The 22,668-nt window shown below is 38.1% G+C and overlaps 1 protein-coding gene across 19 annotated transcripts in view; it reads left to right on the top strand.

Moving 5' to 3' along the window:
* LOC105475378 (membrane associated guanylate kinase, WW and PDZ domain containing 2) overlaps nt 1–22,668 on the top strand; it is a 1,478,421-nt gene that overhangs the window by 1,222,336 nt on the left and 233,417 nt on the right. For all 19 annotated transcript variants that reach the window (XM_011730573.3, XM_011730572.3, XM_071093993.1 and 16 more), the window contains one exon: nt 16,206–16,844. In XM_011730573.3, coding sequence (XP_011728875.2) covers nt 16,206–16,844 — 639 coding nt within the window. The remainder of the gene's footprint in view (nt 1–16,205; nt 16,845–22,668) is intronic.

Below are 22,668 nucleotides of genomic sequence, written 5' to 3'. Positions count from 1 at the left end.
ATTTAGCACGGCACGTTTGTTCTTTCTGCCAGCCATTTTATGAAGCTCAGCAACTTAATGCTGCACCACTTCTGAAATCCATATGGGAGAAATATTCTGGCAGCCCTCATTTCAGCAAGGCAGCAGGGGCCCTGTAATTTCTCACAAATGAAGGGAGTGAAGGAGCAGATCAACATAATAGAATATGTTATACTACCAGTTAAGGCATGTTGATTGGCTTGCAATTGAAGCACTAGTCAGAACCCTTTCCAGAATTACCATGTAGGGTGAGAGAGACCCAAGGGGTGAGTGCTTCTCCAACCAAGCAGCTCCACCAGTAGACATCCTGCGACACCCAGTGTGGGTATTCAGGACTAGCACCCAGCTCACAACGCAGCAAACAGTACCTTTTTTCAAAAGCAATTCAAGATACCAACTCCTCAGAACGTTGTCTGGAGTTGGAGTCATGAAAGAGGGGTTTTTGGCCAGGCGCGGTGGCTCACACTGTAATCTCAGCACTTAGGAGGCCAAGGTGGGCGGATCATGAGGTCAAGAGTTCGAAACCAGCCTGGCCAACATGGTGAAACCCCGTCTCTACTAAAAATACAAAAAAATTAGCCAGGCGTAGTGGTGTGCACCTGTAGTCCCAGATACTAGGGAGGATGAGGCAGGAGAATTGCTTGAACCCGGGAGGTGGAGGTTGCAGTAAGCTGAGATCATGCCACTGCACTCCAGCCTGGGTGACAAAGCAAAACTCTGTCTCAAAAAAAAAGTATTTTTTTCCCCCCTCTTCTACGTCAATTTCATGGTATCAGAAACTAAATTCTACTTTCCTCTGGCTAAAAACACTGCTCTGGCTGGCTGTGTTGGCTCACGACTGCAATCCCACAATTTTTGGAGGCCAAGGTGGGCAGATTGCTTGAGTTCAGGAGTTCAAGACCAGCCTGGGCAACATGACAAAACTCCCATCTCTACCAAAATATACAAAAATTAGCCAGACATGGTGGCATAAGCCTGTAGTCCCAGCTCCTTGGGGAGCTGAGGTGGGAAGATCAGTTGAACCCTGGAGGTCAAGACTGCAGTGAGCCAGGATAGTGCCACTACACTTCAGCCTAGATGACAGCGAAAACTTGTCTCAAATAAATATAAAAACACTGCTCTACGTGCCTTAAAAATGTGTGTACATGCATAGGTCAGGTAGTAAACCACACACACACACACACACACACACACACACACACACACAATTACAAAAACCTTCAACCATGTGGCAGGAGGTAGCAGTCTGAAATGAAACAGATGCATCCATCCTTTTTTCATCCCTTTCACTCTCTCTCCTTATTATTCATTTTTCTTGCTCAGTCAGAACTGCATGCTATTAACAGTTGCGGGTAGAGTTAGAATAAACTGTTGGAAAGTGTGACCAGAGACAGTTCCCAGCTACACCCCAGCCAGCTGTCCCCTCATTTCAGGGGAGGTTTGAAAGCCATTTGCTACACTATTTTGGAGTAAGGTCAAAAGATGGCGACAGGTCGTGCCATGCTGGCCTCTAGGAGCCATTTCTGCAAAAACGAATCATGCTTGTTCAGGAATACAATTACAGCTGTTTGAAAATAAGCATGCATGTTGCTTCGTGTCCACATAAAATGATGACTCTTTCTTGTAAGGTATTTTTGTAACTAGAGTTTTGGTTTTTGGAGTGGGGGTTGGGGACGGTTAATAAGTGGCTGAGTCCGCAGGTGTGTCCATAACACACAGAAGAGCACAGGGGAATGCTACAACCCATTTTTATCTTGCTTTCATAAACTTTTAGGGTTTTAAGATTTCTTCTTGAAAATCTTTTGGGTTCTTTTCTAGTAACCTATTTTTATGTTATACGACCCCTCTGATAAAATGTTTGTTACTTTTTGCTTAGAATTCACTACATTCTTTAGAGAAATGACAGATTCACTGACCATTTTATGCTACTGAATTCCCAACGTGAGCAAGCTATAGAAAGCCAGTGCTTTTTGGAGCTGTGCAAGAAACAGTCTTTTGTGCTTTCTTTTTGTGGCTTTACTTATAGTTTTTAATCTGAAGTGTTGTTTCATCTTTGCCAGATCAGCAAATAATCAGTGCTTTAGATTCTCTTAGAATGTATTTTCTGTTTCCTTTTCAACAAAGTAAAGTGCAAGTATTTAAATATATCTTACCACTCAATGCCAAACACAAAGGAAATGTAAATACATCGTTGGACTCATTCACATCTGGTAGGGAGTAATTGTGGGATGTGTGCTGCTTAATCATAATTTTAAAAAAAAAAACAAAAAACAAGCTTTTAATTCAGCATCTGCACTGGGTCACACAGATGAAATTGTAAAATGTGATTAAGAAGCCTTTCATTCTTTTGAGAAATAAGTGGCTACTCCAATATCTTAGTATCCTTCTGCCTATACATAAGAGTGTCGCAGTCACTGGCTACTTTTGTACAAAATCAGAGAAGTTCAAGATAAGCCCCAAGAGGCTTATCACTTACCTGTTTAACTACACTACTGAAATTTCCCAATGCCTTATATGAATTCAGTAGGAGAGCTTTCCACATTTTCATCAGATGTGGGAACTCTTAAAGCTGCACCTTAGAAGTTGTCTTTTCTGACTTCTGCATTTTACATGAAAAGAAATTAGACCAAGTAAAGCTAAATACTTCACCCAAGATCACACAGCTATTGAAACAATTTATACTAGAGCTTATGTTTTGTGATGGTTGTAAGTTGTGTGGGTTATAATGCCCTGTCACCTCCCACCTCGGCATTCTCCTAGCTCTCTTCCAAGCAGCTTATTTTGGAGGACTGCAGACAATGGACCTAGCAACTGCAGTGGATTCCCTGATTCCCCTGTTTGCAATTATCTGCTTCACTGCCTCCCTCCATTAACTTAGCTAATCAAAAGAATACTGCAGTTCATCTCTCAATTTTCACATTCAGGAATTAAAGATTATTTTACCCAGCATTCTGACCAATAATAAGCTGAGAGAAGCAAAAGGGTCCTCAAGTCAAAATACATCCTGGACTGCTTGAAATTATTAGCATTTGTGTTGAAGTCTTGGATTCACTTCCTCAATCTTTCGTAATTATCAGTGTGACTTTAGAGAAGTTACTTCATTTCTCCTAGGTTCCGTTTCCCATATATCAAGTACAGATAACAATGGCTATCTTAGATGGGTTAAGGATTAGGTAAGAGTTTGTAAATGCCAGATAAATATTAAGTGTATTAAAATGGTAGTCAATGCCGTTAGTGTGGTTAAATGGATTGAAGAATCTCGCTGTCAGGAAGAGTAACACACAGGAAGAAGAATTTACATTCAGCTAATGGAGGCAGTCAGAAAGGTGGTTTAAAAGGTAAGGCTGGCCTTAAAGGGTAACAAGCAGCTTGTTAGTGGGGACAAAGCAAGGAGAGAAGCAGAAACAAGAGCACAGAGACTGCAAAGAAAATATGGTGTTGGGGGCATGGCCCAAAGCTGGGGCCAACTGAAGCACAGAGTAGGTTGGAAAAAGCAGGAGACAATAAAAATGTGAACCGAGAGCCTCATATGTCATGCTAAAAAGTTTGGACTGAACTCTGTCTCTATCAGCAGGCACTAAAAGATGCTAAGTGAAAAGGGCATTAGAGTGTATGGTATGGAGGATGAGTTGAGAAGGAAGCAGGTAGAAGGCAGTATCTAATGCTTTGCAGCCACTGCATATGGAGAATATGAAGACTATTCATACCCTCCTGATTCTTGAGCCAATCCCGACCAGAAGTGGAGATTTAGCAATGTCTTATGTATTCCTAGAGGTCAAAATGGGGTGGCACTTGGGAACCCCGTTACCCCACAAGCTCACTTGATCATGCCATATGTTGGCCTTCTCTTTGCTATTTCCCGAGTCATTCCCTCTATGACATCAGGAAGCCCAGCTAAGAGACTATTGCAGAAGTTCATATAATAGACGGCAAGCATCTCATCTCAGGTAGTGGTGGTAGAAAAAAGGAAGGAAGCAATCAGTTGAAAAGCTGTCTAAATCCCATTACTGGGTATATATCCCAAAGAAAATAAATCGTTCTGCCAAAAAGACACATGCACTCGTATGTTCATCGCAGTGCTGTTCACAATAGCAAAGGCATGTAATCAATCTATGTGCCCTTCAATGGTGGAATGGATAAAGAACATGTGGTACATATATACCATGGAATACTACACAGACATACACAAAATGCTCTTTACAGCAACATGGATGCAGCTGGAGATTATAATCCTGAGTTAAGACAAGAACAGAAAACCAAAAACTACATGTTCTCACTTATAAGTGGGAGCTAAATACCGGATATTCATGGACATAAAGACGTCAACGATAGACACTGGGGACCACTAGACAGTGGAGGGAGAGATTGGAGTAAGGACTGAAAAACCTCCCTATTGGGCACTATGCTTACTACCTGGGTGATGGGATCAGTCATATCCCAAACCTCAGCCTCGCACCGTATACCCATGTACAAACCTACACATGTATCCCCTGATTCTGAAATTTAAAAGTTGAAATTTTTAAAAATAAAAGTTATCCAAGAGCTAGAATCTAAGAGGCTTTGTGTTCGAATTTTAAAGTGAAGAAGATACTTTCAAGATCATCTGGTTCAATCCTCTTTTTATAACATGATGCCCAGCTCATAGTAGTTGAATACGTGTAGATCTTTGCTGAATAAATTAATGAATAAGTGAGGAATAAGACCTAGGAAGTGTTGATACCACTAGTTATTAGCATACCTGGCATAAAGAACATAAACCCCCTGACTTCTAAGTCAGTGCTCTGACAGCCTCATATGTCATGCTAGAAAGTTTGGCCTGAACTCTGTCTCTATGAGCAGGCATTAAAGGATGTTAAGTGAAAGGAACGACAGAGTGTATGGTATGGAAGATGAGTTGATAGCGAAGCAGGTAGAAGGCAATATCTAGTGCTTTGCAGCCATTATGCCACACTTGGGCTCATAATATATAGAAAATTACTAAGAAAGTCATTGCCTAAACCTTATTTTTATTCACAGTGTCATTTATAAAGTAGCACGTAAGAACGAAGATTCTTCTAATGAAGGAATTTTCTATCCATTACACCTTTTACACCTAAGTATCTGTTTTTGTATTTCTATTAATACATAATTTGATGGGCATGTATAATAATGCTATCTGCGAGACTGATGTGTAAAGTCAGTAGAGCCATAGTAGGATCCAGAACCTCCAAAATGGAATTCTCCAATTAATGGCTGTTTTTATAACTATCACTCTAAGGGGACCATCTGGGGATTTTAGAAACTGCTTCAAATTATTTTAAAGGGGATCCAACTTCAACTCTACTAGTATGACATACCACAGTGTTTCACTTTGGGGAATAAATTATATCAAGAGCAGTTATTTTCCATTTAACTGATGTGGCGAGTAGCACACCCCCAAAAGTACATGTCAGTATTATATGTTTGTGGGGGTTGTGGAGTAGACTCAAAATGGATGTACAATATTATAATAAAATTATGTATTATGATTTAAAACACTAATATAAGCTGCAGAAAATAGAGCTCTATTAAATCTTATTAACTGAGAGGAAACTTTAAAAATAATAATTTTTAAGGTAGAGTGCATGTAATTGGTAGGATGGGAGTTGTCAGGATTTTTTTTATTTTTTTTAATCAAAAATCTGGGTGGCAGTTGAGCAAGGGCATGCCCAAGATGGCCAAATAGGAACAGCTCCAGCCTCCGGTTCCCAGCGTGAGCGACACAGAAGACGAGTGATTTCTGCATTTTCAACTGAGGTGCAGACCGACACCTCACACCTCACATGGCAGGGTACACCCCTGAGATGAAGCTTCCAGAGCAAGAATCAGACAGCAACACTCGCTATTCAGCAATATTCTATCTTCTGCAGCCTCCGCTGCTGATACCCAGGCAAACAGGGTCTGGAGTGGACCTCAAGCAAACTCCAACAGACCTACAGCTGAGGGTCCTGACTATTAGAAGGAAAACTAACAGGAAGGACACCCACACCAAAACCCCATCAGTACGTCACCATCATCAAAGACCAAAGGCAGATAAAACCACAAAGATGGGGGAAAAGCAGTGCAGAAAAGCTGGAAATTCAAAAAATCAGAGGGCATCTCCCCCTCCAAAGGAACACAGCTCATCACCAGCAACGGAACAAAGCTGGATGGAGAATGACTTTGACTAGTTGAGAGAAGAAGGCTTCAGTCAATCAAACTTCTCAGAACTAAAGGAGGAACTACATAACCAGCGCAAAGAAACTAAAAACCTTGAAAAAGGAATCAATAAATGGATAACTAGAATAATCAATGCAGAGAAAACCTTAAAAGAACTAATAGAGATGAAAACCATAACACGAGAACTACGTGACAAATGCACAAGCTTCAGTAACCAACTCAATCAACTGGAAGAAAGAGTATCAGCGATTGAAGATCAAATGAATGAAATGAAGTGAGAAGAGAAGTATAGAGAAAAAAAAGTAAAAAGAAATGAACAAAGCCTCCAAGAAGTATGGGATTATCTGAAAAGACCAAATCTACGTTTTATTGGTATGCCTGAAAGTGACGGGGAAAATGAAGCCAAGTTGGAAAACGCTCTGCTGGATGTCATCCAGGAGAACGTCCCCAACCTAGTAAGGCAGGCCAACATTCAAATTCAGGAAATACAGAGAACACCTCGAGAAGAGCAACTCCAAGACACATAATTGTCAGATTCACCAAGTTGAAATTAAGGAAAAAATGTTAAGGGCAGCCAGAGAGAAAGGTCGGGTTACACACAAAGAGGAGCCCATCAGACTAACAGCAGATCTCTCGGCAGAAACTCTCCAAGCCAGAAGACAGTGGGGGCCAATATTCAACATTTTAAAGAAAAGAATTTTCAACCCAGAATTTCATATCCAGTCAAACTAAGTTTCATAAATGAGGGAGAAATAAAATCCTTTACAGACAAGCAAATGCTTAGAGATTTTGTCACCACCAGGCCTGCCCTACAAGAGATCCTGAAGGAAGCAGTAAACATGGAAAGGAACAACAGATACCAGCCACTGCAAAAATGTCAAAATGTAAAGTCCATCGACGCTAGGAAGAAACTGCATCAACTAGCAAGCAAAATAACCAGCTAATATCATAATGACAGGATCAAGTTCACACATAACAATATTAACCTGAAATGTAAATGGACTCAATGCTCCAATTAAAAGACATAGACTAGCAAATTGGAAAGAGTCAAGACCCATCAGTTTGCTCTATTCAGGAGACCCATCTCACATGCAGAGACACACATAGGCTCAAAATAAAGGGATGGAGAAAGATTTACCAAGCAAATGGAAAACAAAAAAAAAGGAGGGGTTGCAATCCTAGTCTCTGATAAAACACTTTAAACCATCAAAGATCAAAAGAGACAAAGAAGGCCATTACAAAATGGTAAAGGGATCAATTCATCAGGAAGAGCTAACTATCCTAAATATATATGCACCCAATACAGGAGCACCCAGATTCATAAAGTAAGTCCTTAGAGACTTACAAAGAGACTTAGACTCCCATACAATAATAATGGGAAACTTCCACACCCCACAGTCAACATTAGACAGATCAACGAGACAGAAAGTTAACAAGGAAATCCAGGAATTGAACTCAACTCTGCACCAAGCAGACCTAATAGACATCTACAGAACTCTCCACCCCAAATCAACAGAATATACATTCTTCTCAGCACCACATTGCACTTATTCCAAAACTGACTATATAGTTGGAAGTAAAGCTCTCTTCAGCAAATGTAAAAGAACAGAAATTATAACAAACTGTCTCTCAGACCACAGTGCAATCAAACTAGAACTCAGGACTAAGAAACTCAATCAAAACCACTCAATTACATGGAAACTGAACAACCTGCTCCTGAATGACTACTGGGTACATAACAAAATGAAGGCAGAAATAGAGATGTTCTTTGAAACCAGTGAGAACAAAGATACAACATACCAGAATCTCTGGGACACATTTAAAGCAGTGTGTAGAGGGAAATTTATAGCACTAAATGTCCACAAGAGAAAGCAGGAAAGATCTAAACTTGACATCCTAACATCACAATTAAAAGAACTAGAGAAGCAAGAGCAAACACATTCAAAAGCTAGCAGAAGGCAAGAAATAACTAAGATCAGAGCAGAACTGAAGGAGATAGAGACACAAAAAAACCCTCCAAAAAATCAATGAATCCAGGAGCTGGTTTTTTGAAAATATCAACAAAACTGATAGACCGCTAGCAAGACTAATAAAGAGAAAAGAGAGAAGAATCAAAGAGACGCAATAAAAAATGATAAAGAGGATATCACCACCAACCCGACAGAAATACAAACTACCATCAGAGAATACTATAAACACCTCTATGCAAATAAACTAGGAAACCTAGAAGAAATGGATAATTTCCAGGACACTTACACTCTCCCAAGACTAAACCAGGAAGAAGTTGAATCCCTGAATAGACCAATAGCAGACTCTGAAATTGAGGCAATAATTAATAGCCTACCAACCAAAAAAAGTCCAGGACCAGACAGATTCACAGCCGAATTCTACCAGAGGTACAAGGGGAAGTTGATACCATTCCTTCTGAAACTATTCCAATCAATAGAAAAAGAGGGAATCCTCCCTAACTCATTTTACAAGGCCAACATCATCCTGATACCAAAGCCGGACAGAGAGACAACAAAATAAGAGAATTTTAGACCAATATCCCTGATGAACATCGATGCAATAATCCTCAATAAAATACTGGCAAACCAAATCCAGTAGCATATCAAAAAGCTTATCCACCACGATCAAGTGGGCTTCATCCCTGGGATGCAAGGCTGGTTCAACATATGCAAATTAATAAACGTAATCCAGCATATAAACAGAACCAAAGACAAAAACCACATGTTTATCTCAATAGATGCAGAAAAGGCCTTTGACAAAATTCAACAGCCCTTCATGCTAAAAACTCTCAATAAATTCGGTATTGATAGAACGTATCTCACAATAATAAGAGCTATTTATGACAAACCCACAGCCAATATCATACTGAATGGGCAAAAACTGGAAGCATTCCCTTTGAAAACTGGCACAAGACAGGGATGCCCTCTCTCACCACTCCTATTCAACATAGTGTTGGAAGTTCTTGTCAGGGCAATCAGGCAAGAGAAAGAAATAAAGGGTATTCAGTTAGGAAAAGGAGAAGTCAAACTGTCCCTGTTTGCAGATGACATGATTGTATATTTAGCAAACCCCATTGTCTCAGTCCAAAATCTCCTTAAGTTGATAAGCAACTTCAGCAAAGTCTCAGGATACAAAATTAATGTGCAAAAATCACAAGCATTCTTATACACCAGTAACAGACAAACAGAGAGCCAAATCATGAATGAACTCCCATTCACAATAGCTTCAAAGAGAATAAAATACCTAGGAATCCAACTTACAAGGGATATAAAGGAACTCTTCAAGGAGAACTATAAACCACTGCTCAGTGAAATAAAAGAGGATACAAACAAATGGAAGAACAATGCTCATGGATAGGAAGAATCAATATTGTGAAAATGGCCATACTGCCCAAGGTAATTTATAGATTCAATGCCATCCCCATCAAGCTACCAATGAGTTTCTTCACAGAATTGGAAAAAACTGCTTTAAAGTTCATATGGAACCAAAAAAGACCCAGCATTGCCAAGACAATCCTAAGCCAAAAGAACAAAGCTGGAGGCATCACGTTACCTGACTTCAAACTATACTACAAGGCTACAGTAACCAAAACAGCATGGTACTGGTACCAAAACAGAGATACAGACCAATGGAACAGAACAGAGTCCTCAGAAATAATACCACACATCTACAGCCATCTGATCTTTGACAAACCTGACAAAAACAAGAAATGGGGAAAGGATTCCCTATTTAATAAATGGTGCTGGGAAAATTGGCTAGCCAGAAGTAGAAAGCTGAAACTGGGTCCTTTCCTTACTCCTTATACAAAAATTAATTCAAGATGGATTAGAGACTGTTAGACCTAAAACCATAAAAACCCTAGAAGAAAACCTAGGTGATACCATTCAGGACATAGGCATGGGCAAGGACTTCATGTCTAAAACACCAAAAGCAATGGCAATAAAAGCCAAAATTGACAACTGGGATCTAATTAAACTAAAGAGCTTCTGCACAGCAAAAGAAACTACCATCAGAGTGAACAGGCAACCTACAAAATGGGAGAAAATTTTTGCAATCTACTTATCTAACAAAGGGCTAATATCCAGAACCTATAAAGAACTCAATTAAATTTACAAGAAAAAAACAACCCCATCAAAAAGTGGGCAAAGGATATGAAGACACTTCTCAAAAGAAGACATTCATACAACCAACAGACACATGAAAAAATGCTCATCATCACTCGCCATCGGAGAAATGCAAATCAAAACCACAATGAGATACCATCTCATACCAGTTAGAATGGCAGTCATTAAAAAGTCAGGAAACAACAGGTGCTGGAGAGGATGTGGAGAAATAGGAATACTTTTACACTGTTGATGGGACTGTAAACTAGTTCAACCATTGTGGAAGACAGTGTGGTGATTCCTCAAGGATCTAGAACTAGAAATACCATTTGAACCCAGCCATCCCATTACTGGAGATATACCCAAAGGATTATAAGTCATGCTGCTGTAAAGACACATGCACACATATGTTTATTGCGGCACTATTCACAGTAGCAAAGACTTGGAATCAACCCAAATGTCCATCATGACAGACTGGATTAAGAAAATGTGGCACATATACACCATGGAATACTATGCAGCCATAAAACAGGATGAGTTCGTGTCCTTTGTAGGGACATGGATGCAGCTGGAAACCATCATTCTGAGCAAACTTTCACAAGAACAGAAAACCAAACACCGCATGTTCTCACTCATAGGTGGGAACTGAACAACGAGATCACTTGGACACAGAAAGGGGATCATCACACACCAGGGCCTATTGTGGGGAGGGGACAGGGGGAGGGATAGCATTAGGAGATATACCTAATGTAAATGATGAGTTAATGGGTGCAGCACACCAACATGGCACATGTATACATATGTAACAAACCTGCACGTTGTGCACATGCACCCTAGAACTTAAAGTATAATAAAAAAAAATCTGGGTAACTTGGCAAAAAAAGAAGTTAGAAACACTAAACTGGAGGTAGTACATTTAGCTATGAAATCTTTTCTGGTTTCCTCTGACTAAATCTTTCCATCCTTTATTCAGTGAGAATCTATCCTAAATACCTGAAGAATTCTCAACATAGTAACGATGCTCTGTACATAGTGCAGAGAAATCTTGGAACGGGTAGAACTCCCACAAAGGAACAAAGTCTGAGATGCATTTGCAAGCCTCAGACATGAGATAGGAGCAATGTCAGGAGGAGTGATGAAAGATACCTTTGAAGACGTGAGGAAGGAAATGAATTAGTAGGCATGAATTCATACATAGAAAGGAAGTGCACTTGAGGGTAAAGGGATAGCAGAATTTAACTAGAGGCAAGTAACAATTTGTAAGCTGTGAGTAGTGAAGATACCAGCTTCACAAGAATAACTTATTGGGTGGTGAAGACAAAGATAAGTTGGAAAGACTTAAACAGTTGATCAAGAGATCAAGTAGTTTGAACTTAATAGAGTAGACTGTAAGATGAGAATTGACTAGGAAGTAAATTAGTCTGGTCCAAGGTGGTGTTTAAGGAAGGCAGAGAGGGAGTGGTAAGTGAGAGATGTTGAAAAGGAAGATTCTGTAGGCCACAGTGACTCAAAGAATGCGGGGGTAGAGGAAAGAGGTATAAAAATAACTAATTAAAGCAATGCTTTATGTAGAGTGCCCTATTTTATCCAAAATGATGATGTATCCTATTCTGTATTTTGATTCCCATGACTAAGAAAGAAAAAATTATCTTAGAACATCTTTTCATACAGGACAGCAGTTTTAAAGCTCCTGCTTCAACAAACTCATTCTACCTCACTTGCACTTTGAAATTCCATAAATGGCATTCAGGTTGTTTGAGACCAGACCTGTGGGACACCTAACTCATCACTCAACTCAATCTGACCAACAGGCCTAAAACTAACCTAAATATGGCCTGAAGTGAATGACCATTTAGGAAACAAAGTAAACTTTCCAGCAATATAGTAATGAAAATATATGCTTAGCTTTCAAAAGAAATGTATCTTATTTTTATGCAGAAAAATTTTATAAAATTATAAGTATTTTCACAAGGATGATCTCATTTTCACAGTAGCTCTGCAAAAGAGGAAACGGAGGAGATATTTTTATTCTCATTTTATAAAAGAAGAAATTGAGAGATGGGGAGATCAAGTGTCTCTTCCAATTCTCCCTCTCAAGTAGGCCAACAGGTTAGGGCCAGAGCCAGTCTTCCTGATGACGTCCCTTTCTATGCTCTTAAACCCAATCTGTCTGAGGACTTGGCATGGCACTGTCAGATGACATATACCAGGTGTCTTATATTTTTATTTCACGACATGTAAATGACATTTATACAGCACAGTCTATAAATATTCTACCCAATGAATTCTATCTGAACAAGCAAATGTTTGCTGACATCCCCATCTACAAGAGTTTTGGCCATGACTTATTGTCTAGACATCTATATTTTTTTTTAAAGTGGACAGTTGAGTACTGTCAAGTTGTTATATAGTTTTGTCCTGTGATAACTGGTCACTCATCTTTTGCATTCAGAAATCTTCTATCTTCATAAAGATATTGTTGCAGGGTTCTTTCTCACTTGCCTGATGACTTGAAAAATTGCTGTGAGTGGAAAATACCCATAAATTGTAAAAGGCAGTCTAAGAAACACAAATAGTTCTCACTCTGTTTCTAAATAGCAAGATCGCATTAAAACTCAAAAATAGATAACATTAATCACTATAATTCAAACAACTACTCTTTAGACCTGGCAGGGAACCTTGAGAGCTTTCAACATGACCCTTAGTTCTTTTTTCCTATGAAATTCTGGCAGAGCAGGAGAGAGCACGCTTGGGGACTAAGGAGTCTGTTAACAATGATTAAAGTTTGGGAGAGCATTAGAGGAAGTGGCATTTGTTTCCTTTCTCACTTTTACTTGGCCATTCAGAAACTCATCATTTCCACAATCATCTTTGACTGTAACTGTTGTGGGAATATCTTGGTAGGACTGTCCTGATTTTATGGAAGAACATAAGGAAGGACAAATAGTAATTACTGAAATAGCAATCATCTGTTGCATAATAATTTGTAGCTTAGAAACCGTTTCACCTGTATGATCTCATTCGTTGTTTCCCATAGAACAATAAGCTGCTGTTACTATTGCTCATCATTACTTCTAAAGAATCGGAGTCACAGAGGATTGAAGCCAGTTTGGGAAAGTTATACAGCTAATAAGTGATGAAACTAGAACTCAGACCAAAGTCTTTCGACCTCATATCCCATGTGATCTCTACTATACCTTACAGCCTCCTAAACCTAAGGAGAATGTTGGATCAAGAATGAAAGTAGACATCAAAAATAGTCAATGAGTTTAAAAAAACAAAAAAAAACTCACTGAATAGGAGGATTGAGGAAACGAGGCATACCTAAGAGAAAATCCAAAAGGCCAATAAACATGAAAAGATGCTCACCCTCACTGGCAGTCTGGGAAATGCAAATCAAAACTATGATCACATCCATTAGATTAGTAAAAATTAAGTATGAGAATACCAAGTACTATGTCAGATGTAAAGCAATGAAAATTTCAACACACTACCGATGGGAGTGTCAATTGATATGACCTCTTTTGTCAGCTGTTTGCCATTATCTAACAAAGTTGAAGATGCACATGGTCTGTGCCAGCACAGGGTTCATGGCAGAGTTATTTTCAATAGCCACAAATTTGTCATAACTCCAGTGTCCATTAACAAAAGAATGGATGAATGTTATTAAGTAGTAATATAGCCATCAATAAATACTATATTATGATGAAAACTAATGAACTAGAGGCACAAGTATCAAAATAAATATCAGAAACATATTTTAAGAAAAGTTATAGAATATTAAAATATATACCGTTTACAAAAGGCTTAAAATATGTAAAAATACTTTCCAGGGATTATTATTTAGGGATTAGATACTATTTAGAGATTATTTTTATGGACACCTAGATATGATATAAACTATAAAGTATATGTAAATAACAAACCTCAAGTAGGACAATGGTTACCTTGGAAAGGGCTGTAAAGGAAAGCAAGTTGGGGGAGAGGTGCTAGCCACGGGGATTCAACTAAAACGAGCAATGTTCCAGTCATTAAGTTGGATGTTAGTATACAAGTATTTGTTGTTCTTTCAACCTTTTAAATGTGGAAAATAATATAACATTGAAACTAAAAGAAACAGGAAGAGAAAAAAATAGTCTATCTGAATTAGACACTTCTCTGGGATACTGAGATGAACAGAATCAATTAAAAACGATGCCCAAAGCATCCCCAGCTGCCACAGGCTGATGAGGAATTATAATAGCAGTGAGGGAATGTCCACTCCAATTCAGTTCTGAGCCATGGACCCACGTTCCAGCCTCCACATCAGTACCCTCCCTGATAGACATTATGGAAAAGTGAAGTTTCATCTGACCAATCACATAGGTTGTGACATTTTCTAGAGGCAGACCTAATCTGGATCCCTGAAAATGTCTGCTTGACCTTTCTGTCAATTTGGGAAGAGGGACTGTTAATTAAGACAATGCTGTTAATTGTTTTATTCATTTTATGTTATACACCTACAAAAGACCAGAAAAGCAGTCAACTCTAAAAGTTCAACTCTGTTTTTCATTTTTGATGTTTGCAAGCTTGCTGGGCAAGAATGTCTCAGAATGAAATCCCTAGCCATTTGCACCTCCCATTCCAGAATTATCCTGATAAACTGATGTGTTCTGAGTTGTTTATTTGACAATCTGTGAAAACATGTCTTTTCATCCCTAATATACTCCTCAGCATAGTCAGGCACAATCTCAATTTGCAAGTTCAATTTTCAAGTATTATGGTTTGTGAAGATAAAAATAACAATCCATGATAAAATAGTTCGCCAAAAATAAAATTGTTATTCATACATAATTGAAAATTTTTTTAAACATTTATCTCAAACAGCCATGATTTTCTGCATTTTAAGCAGGAAAAAAATTTCTCTGAACATATTTTATAATGAATAATTTGCATTCAGGGCATTTCTAATCTAAAGTTAGCCTCTAACCAGTAGACCTCTGAAAATCTGTGATAGTTCACTGGGGAGAAAGGACAAGTGCCTTTATTGAAAATGATCCACAGAAATATTAGTTTATCTAAGATCAGAGGATGAACTATGGCAGCTTTCTGTTTGAGACCAACGGTCTCAAATCTCTTCCATCCTATTTTAACAACAATCATATTAATAATAGTCTACGTTTATTGAGCACTGTGTGTCGCACACTTTGCCAAGTACTTTTCCTACATTATGTCATTTCATTCTCACAACTTTACAAATGAGGAACTGTGGCTCAAAGCAGGTAACTTGGTCAATATTGCGTATCTGTTAAATAGTTGAGCCAAGATGTCAACCCAGCTCCCCAATCCCAAAACCTGCACTCTTGACCTTTGCTTGCATATACATGGAAGCTTTGTAATTACCTGCTATAGATGGAAAAAAATTAATAAATGGGCAAATTTTTTCTCTTCCATAAAAGAGAAAAAAGGCAATTGACTTATTAAACTTATACAAAAAAATGGTAGGGCTTTCTTTTTCATCTAAAACTCATGACCACTACTTCTCAATAGTTTGAAAATTCTATTAACTGAATTACACCGAAGATGGAAAATAAGATGAAAAAGAAGCATAGAGAATGTGCTTCTTCAAGGTACAAATTCTTCTAACCTTTTCTCTCAGAGCCTTTCTTTCTGAATATGAAGTTGTTTCTGAACTTCAAGAATAACCAAGTAGCTTTTTTTCAGCATTTGATCATTATATTTGTTGGCAGTCCTGTTGTAACCTTGAGTCACCTACAGTGATTTTAAGTATATTCTAATTGATTTTCTCACTGCTTACTGAGAAACAGCACCTCTCACTAGTCTCATAAATAATTCCATTTCTCTATGTCGATGTTAATTGAACTTACCTCATGTTGTCAATCTCTTTTTTTCTTACAGGTGATGTCATTGTCTATATTAATGAAGTTTGTGTCCTTGGACACACTCATGCAGATGTTGTCAAACTTTTCCAGTCTGTTCCTATTGGTCAGAGTGTCAACCTGGTGTTGTGTCGTGGCTACCCTTTGCCCTTTGATCCTGAAGACCCTGCTAACAGCATGGTGCCACCCCTTGCAATAATGGAGAGGCCACCTCCAGTGATGGTCAATGGAAGACACAACTATGAAACATATTTGGAATACATTTCTCGGACCTCACAGTCAGTTCCAGATATAACAGATCGGCCGCCTCATTCTTTGCACTCCATTCCAGCTGATGGTCAGCTAGATGGCACATATCCACCGCCCGTCCATGATGACAATGTGTCTATGGCTTCATCTGGGGCCACCCAAGCTGAACTTATGACCTTAACCATTGTGAAAGGTGCCCAGGGCTTTGGCTTCACTATTGCCGACAGTCCTACAGGACAGCGAGTGAAACAAATACTTGACATTCAGGGATGCCCTGGCCTGTGTGAAGGTGACCTCATTGTTGAGATCAACCAGCAGAATGTACAGAACCTGAGCCATACAGAAGTAGTGGATATACTTAAGGACTGTCCCATTGGAAGCGAAACGTCTTTGATTATCCATCGAGGAGGTAAGACAAACACTGGCTCCGCAATAAAATATATGGGTAAAATAGTAGGATCCTTTAATAATATTGTTAAAATGGAGATTTCCTTGGAGTTGAATGAAATTATAATTTAAAAAATAAAGCTTAAAGAGTAAGAGAGAAAAATATGAATTAAAGGAAGCTGTGTTTTTTGAATTCTGAGAATACGTCTTTTTCTATTGTGTATTAAACACAATAATAGTTCTTTCAGTCTTACAAACATATTGATAGAAAGTTGGAGGGTAAAGATTAAATCCCCAAGTATGAATGTATTCTGTTTCAAAAGTTCATTCATGTATCAGTCGTGGAGAACTCAAACTGGTTTCCCATTGATTTAATTAAGAAACCTGCTTTTCCGATGGAAGCAATACTTTGAATCGTGCTTAGGTTTCCAGGCTAGCAGGTGGAAGCTGGTTCAACCCCTCCCAAGCCCAAGCACAGTCTTGACAATACTCAGAAGGACCATGAACTGTGAGAGCTCTGAGAGCTGTGCTGCTGTCGAAAAATCTTTTCAAAGTTTGGAATGATGTTGTTCAGGACACTTCTGCTACTGCAGGGACTGCTCTAGAAACAATTACCCATAGTACCTCCCATGATCTAAGAAGAAAGTAACAACAGGGTGAGGGCTGAAGTTCTGGGCTGAGTGTCGTGGGCAAAGTATGGAAATAGGAACAGGGCCAAGTGTGGTAGAAGCTCTGAGCCCTGAATGTTTCTTCCCCTCTACCTTCTCTGTGGGGAAGGGAATGGGGTAAAGCACAGGGCCCCTTCTCCACATCTCTTCTGCTTTGCTCTGGATGACCAGTGAACCTGGAGAGAAAAGGGAGGGAAGGGGCCATAGATAAAGAGAATACTATCTCGAAGAAAGAGTGTAAAGGAAAAGGATCAGGCTAAGCCCTGGTTTTCCTATTTGCCAATTTGTGGACTTAGGACACTGAAAGTCAATGAGTCTCAGCCGTGTCATCTGTTGCAATGGGATAATACTACTACCTAACCCAATGGTAGTGTTGTAGCCCAACATCTGCTCACTAAATGTCTGGCGAGTCTAAATTAATACCGAAGCTTCAGCATGGATGGGTCGAAAGGAACAGGACAATGATGGTTGCCTATTCAAAGCGCTCAAAACAGCCTGAAACTGTCAGTTTGAAAAGCAAGTGAAGGCACTCAAAGCTGAAAGAAAGTAGCACCTTTTATGATTTATTTGGCCCTCTCTGCAGGTGTTTTTCCTTCAAGGAAGTATTACATTGTTGATTCCTTGTCTGGAAACGGACAGCAAACACCAGGCATTTGTAAGCTGCACTCTATAAAGTCTTAGGTTCCTGTACTAAAAGGGAAATTCATATGATAGCAAAATAATCTTAAATGTGACCTTCTCAACGCATTGTTACAAAATAGCAGTTGAATTCTGATAATTAAATGTTGGCAGGGTATTTTAATTTCTTGCATTGCTTAAGATTAAACATTCCTAATTAAACAGTCATATCTTCATAGTGTCCAATTGAAAATCAAATATTTGGAACAAGTTCTTGATATTAAAGGGTATCACAAAATCACTGTGCAGTATCTACTGTATGATTCATAGAAACAAATTTGGACACATTTTTTATATACAGCTTCTTCTAAAAGCATGACATAGCAGAAAAAAAGGTACTTTGAAATCCCTAATTTACATTATGGTAATTTGTCCTTTTCTAAAAACATGTATTGTATGCCTGCTATCAGCTAGGCTACCCTATTCTCACTTTTCCTTTACCCCCCATTTACTCCACAAGTAATCAAAGTGGTCTTTGCATTTGGGTTGTGTTTGGGGATGAGGGACTTGCTTTTCGTTTTTTGCCTAGCATAGCAAAATGCAGTATGCTGTGATGCTTAAAGTACTTCTAGTTGAAAACCTCTTGAGTTTACCCTGATTCCCACAATTTGCACTCATCTCTCTGAAATTAATAGGAACTAGCACCATGCTTAGGTGGCGAAATTCACTTTATCTTATTATGGGCTACTCAGAAGTGCCTATGACCTCATTGAGATAAGCAGACTCAAGAGCTGAGTTGCAGGCCTGGGTCCTTATATCAGGACTATGGGTGGTCGGCTGTTTTTAATTATTTACTAGAGTTTTTAATTTATAAAGTAATAATGTACATGGTTTCACTTTTTTAAAGCAAATAATGTCAACAAGTATAAAATGAAAGTAATTTTCTGTCCTATCCCAGACTTTCAGTCCTTTCTCCCTGAGGCAAATATATTGTATGTAGTCACAGAAAGTTTATGGTCTGCTAGCACATGTGTGAATATATATAGTAAGTTTAATGTAGATGGGATACATGTGTGTTACTTTAAAATACCTTGGTTATTTGGTATTTGTTTTACATACACCATGTGGTATAATTTACATGCCACACAACACTCACCAGTGTAAGTGTATGCTCAGTAAGTTGCTAAAATGATATAGTTGTGCAACAATCATCATAATCCTTAGAACATCCATCATCCAGAGTTCCCTCAAACCCCAGGTAACCACTAATATGCTTTCTGAATAGTTTTATCTTTCTATAAGTTTTCATAAATGGAATCATACAGTATGTAATATTTTACTTAGCTTAATGCTGGTGAGAGTTCCCTGTGTCGGTGCAGGTTTAAGTGGTTTGTTTCTTTTATGGCTGCTTAGTATTCCATTGTACAGATCCACTCCATTTTCATGTCCATTGATTAGTGTATGGACATTTGAGTTGTTTTCGGGTTTTGACGTTTATGAATCATGTTGTTATGAACATTTGGATACACATGTTTGTGTGTGCTTATGTTTTCATTTTCTTGGGTAGATACCTAGGAGTGGTATTGCTCAACTGTAAGAAGAATATATATTTAAATTGTTAAGAAATAGAACATTTTCCAAAACAGCTGTTGTACAAATTTCCAATTGCTGCCCATTGTTGCCCACATTTGATATAATCAGTCTTTTTTATTGTTATTCTAATGAGCATGTAGTGACATCTTTATGTGGTTTTAATTTACATTTCTCTAATCCTTTTACATGTTTGCCATGTTTTCATGTGTTTATTAGCATTCATATATCTTCGGTAGCATGTCTATTCAAATAATTTGCCTATATTGTGCTGTCCTTTTAAGTTTTATTAAGTTATAAAAGTTCTTCCTTTATAAGCTATGTGATTTGCAGGTATTTTCTGTCTATGGCTTGTCTTTTCACTTTCTTAGTGGTGCCTTTGAGGCACACAAGTGTTTCTGTTAAAATCCAATTTATCAATTTTTTTTCTTTTTTTTGAGATGGAGTCTTGCTCTGTTGCCCAGGCTGGAGTGCAGTGGTGTGATCTTGGCTCACTGCAAGCTCTGCCTCCTGAGTTCAAGTGACTCTTCTGCCTCAGCCTCACGAGTAGCTGGAATTACAGGTGCATGCCACCATGCCTGGCTACTTTTTTGTATTTTTGGTAGAGACAGGGTTTCACCATGTTGGCAGGGATGGTCTCAATATCCTGACCTACCTCGTGATCCACCTACCTCGTGATCCACCTGCCTCGGCCTCTTAAAGTGCTGGGATTACAGGCGTGAGCCACCATGCCTGGCCCAAGTGTTTTTTTTCTTGTATGGATCCTTCTTTTGGTGTTATATCTAAGAAATCTCCTGACCCAAGATTTCTTGTGTTTTCTTCTAAAAATTGTAAACCTTTAGCTCATTTATTTAGGTCTATAAACAATTTTAAGATAATTTTTGTGTATACTGTGAATTAAGGGCCTAACTTCTTTTTTTTTTTTTTTTTTTTTTTTTTGCTTATATATATCCAACAATCACTCTAGCACCATTTGTTGAAAAAGCTATTTTTCATTGAATTCCCTTGACACTTTTGTCAAAAATGAATTAGCATAAATGTGGAGGTTTATTTCTAGATGCCCTATTCCATTCCATTGATCTGTTTGTCTATTCTTGTGCTAATACCATGCTCTCTATGTTACTTTAGCTTTCTATTAAGTCTTGAAAGCAGAGGTGTTAGTCCTCCAACTTTTTCTCCTTTTTCAGAATACTTTGGCTACTCTAGGTCCTTGGCATTTCCATAGACATTCTAGTATTGGATTGTTTTTTCATTTTTGTTTTTGTTTTTGTTTTTTAAGAGACAGGGTCTCACTCTGTTGTCTAAACTACAGTACAGTGGTGCAATCATAGCTCACTGCTGCCTCAAAATCCTGGGCTCAAGTGATCCTTCACCTCAGCCTTTCCAGTTGGTAGGACTACAGGCACATGCCACTGTACCTGGCTTTTTAAATGTTCTTTTAGTGATGAAGTCTCACTGTGTTTCCCAGGGTTGTCTAGAGCTCCTGGGCTCAAGCAATCCTCCTGCCTCTACCTCCCAAAGAGCTGGGATTACAGGAATGAGTCACTGTGCCTGGCCTAGGATTGCCTTTTTAATTATTTGGCCTGCTGAGATTTGGGTGTTACATTGAATCTACAGAACTATTTGTGGAAAATTGTCAACACTGAACCTTTTAATTCATAGGTAGTATATCTCTTCACTTATTTGGATCTTTAATTTCTCTCAGCAATAGTTTGTAGTTTTCAATGTACAGATCTTGTACTTTTGTTCATTTTATTTCTAGCTATTTTATTCTTGTTGATGTTATTGTCAATGGAATTGTTTTATGTCTTTTCAGGTTGTTTATTGCTAATATATAGAAATGCATTTGTTTTTCATTTTTGATTTTGTACACTGCAATTTTATTAAACTGACTTTTTAAGTCTGGAGGTTTTTTTGTAGACTCCATATTTTCTATGTAGTTATTATACCATCTGGTAATAAAGACAGTTTCACTTCTTCCTTTCCAATTTGTATGCCTTTGACTTCTTTTCCTTGCATTATTACACTTGCTTGAACTTCCCAGAATGATATTGAGTACAAGAGAGGTGAGCAGACATCCTTACCTTGTCACCAATTTTAGAAGGAAAATGTTAGTCTTGCATCATTACATCTGATTTTAGGGCAGGATTTTTATATGCCCTTCATCAGGTAGAGAAAGTTGTCTTCTATTCTTGGTTTGCTGGAAATTTAAATAATCAATGGGTCTTGGTTTTTATCGAATATTTTTGCTGCAGTTATTGGGATGATCCTGTAGTTTTTGTCCTTTTTTAATATGGTATATTATATAACATGATATTTAGATATTGAACTAATTTAACATTCCTGGAATAACAACCCTACTTGATCATGGTATATAACTTTGTGTATGTTGCTGAATTTCGTTTGCTCATATTTTGTTAAGGATTTTTTTAACCTGTTTCGGGAAGATTTTTCTGTTTTCTTTTCATATGATGTATTTCTCTGGCTTTGGTGTCAGGATAATAGCGGCTTCATAAAATGAGTAGGAAAGTGTTCCCTCTCCCTCTATTTTCTGAAAGAGTTTGTGTAGGGTTGATATTATTTCTTCCTTAAAAGTCTGATAGAATTCACCAGTGAAGTCATCTGGTCTGAGCTTTTATTTGTAGGAAGATTTTTAGTTGTTAATTCCACTTCTTTTCCTGATTTAATGTTTTCTTCTTAAATCAGTTTTAGTAATTTATGTACTTCTAGAAATTTTTACAATTCATCTAAGTTGTTGAATTAGCATTAAGTTTTTAATAAAATTTTATGTAATTCCTTTTTAAGAACCAACTTTTGAAATTGCTGATTTTCTGTTTTCCATTTGAACATTTTCCACTCTGGTAGTTATAGATTTTTCTCTCCAACTTACTTCTTGTTTGATTTACTTTTCCTTTTCTGTCTTCTTGAGGCAGAAGCTTAGAGGATTAATGATTCCATTTCTTTCTGACA

The sequence above is a fragment of the Macaca nemestrina genome, chromosome 4, assembly GCF_043159975.1.
Source record: "Macaca nemestrina isolate mMacNem1 chromosome 4, mMacNem.hap1, whole genome shotgun sequence".
NCBI classification, from domain to species: Eukaryota; Metazoa; Chordata; class Mammalia; order Primates; family Cercopithecidae; genus Macaca; species Macaca nemestrina.
Note: the sequence above shows the minus strand (reverse complement) of the source record. Positions and strands in the feature narration are given on the sequence as shown.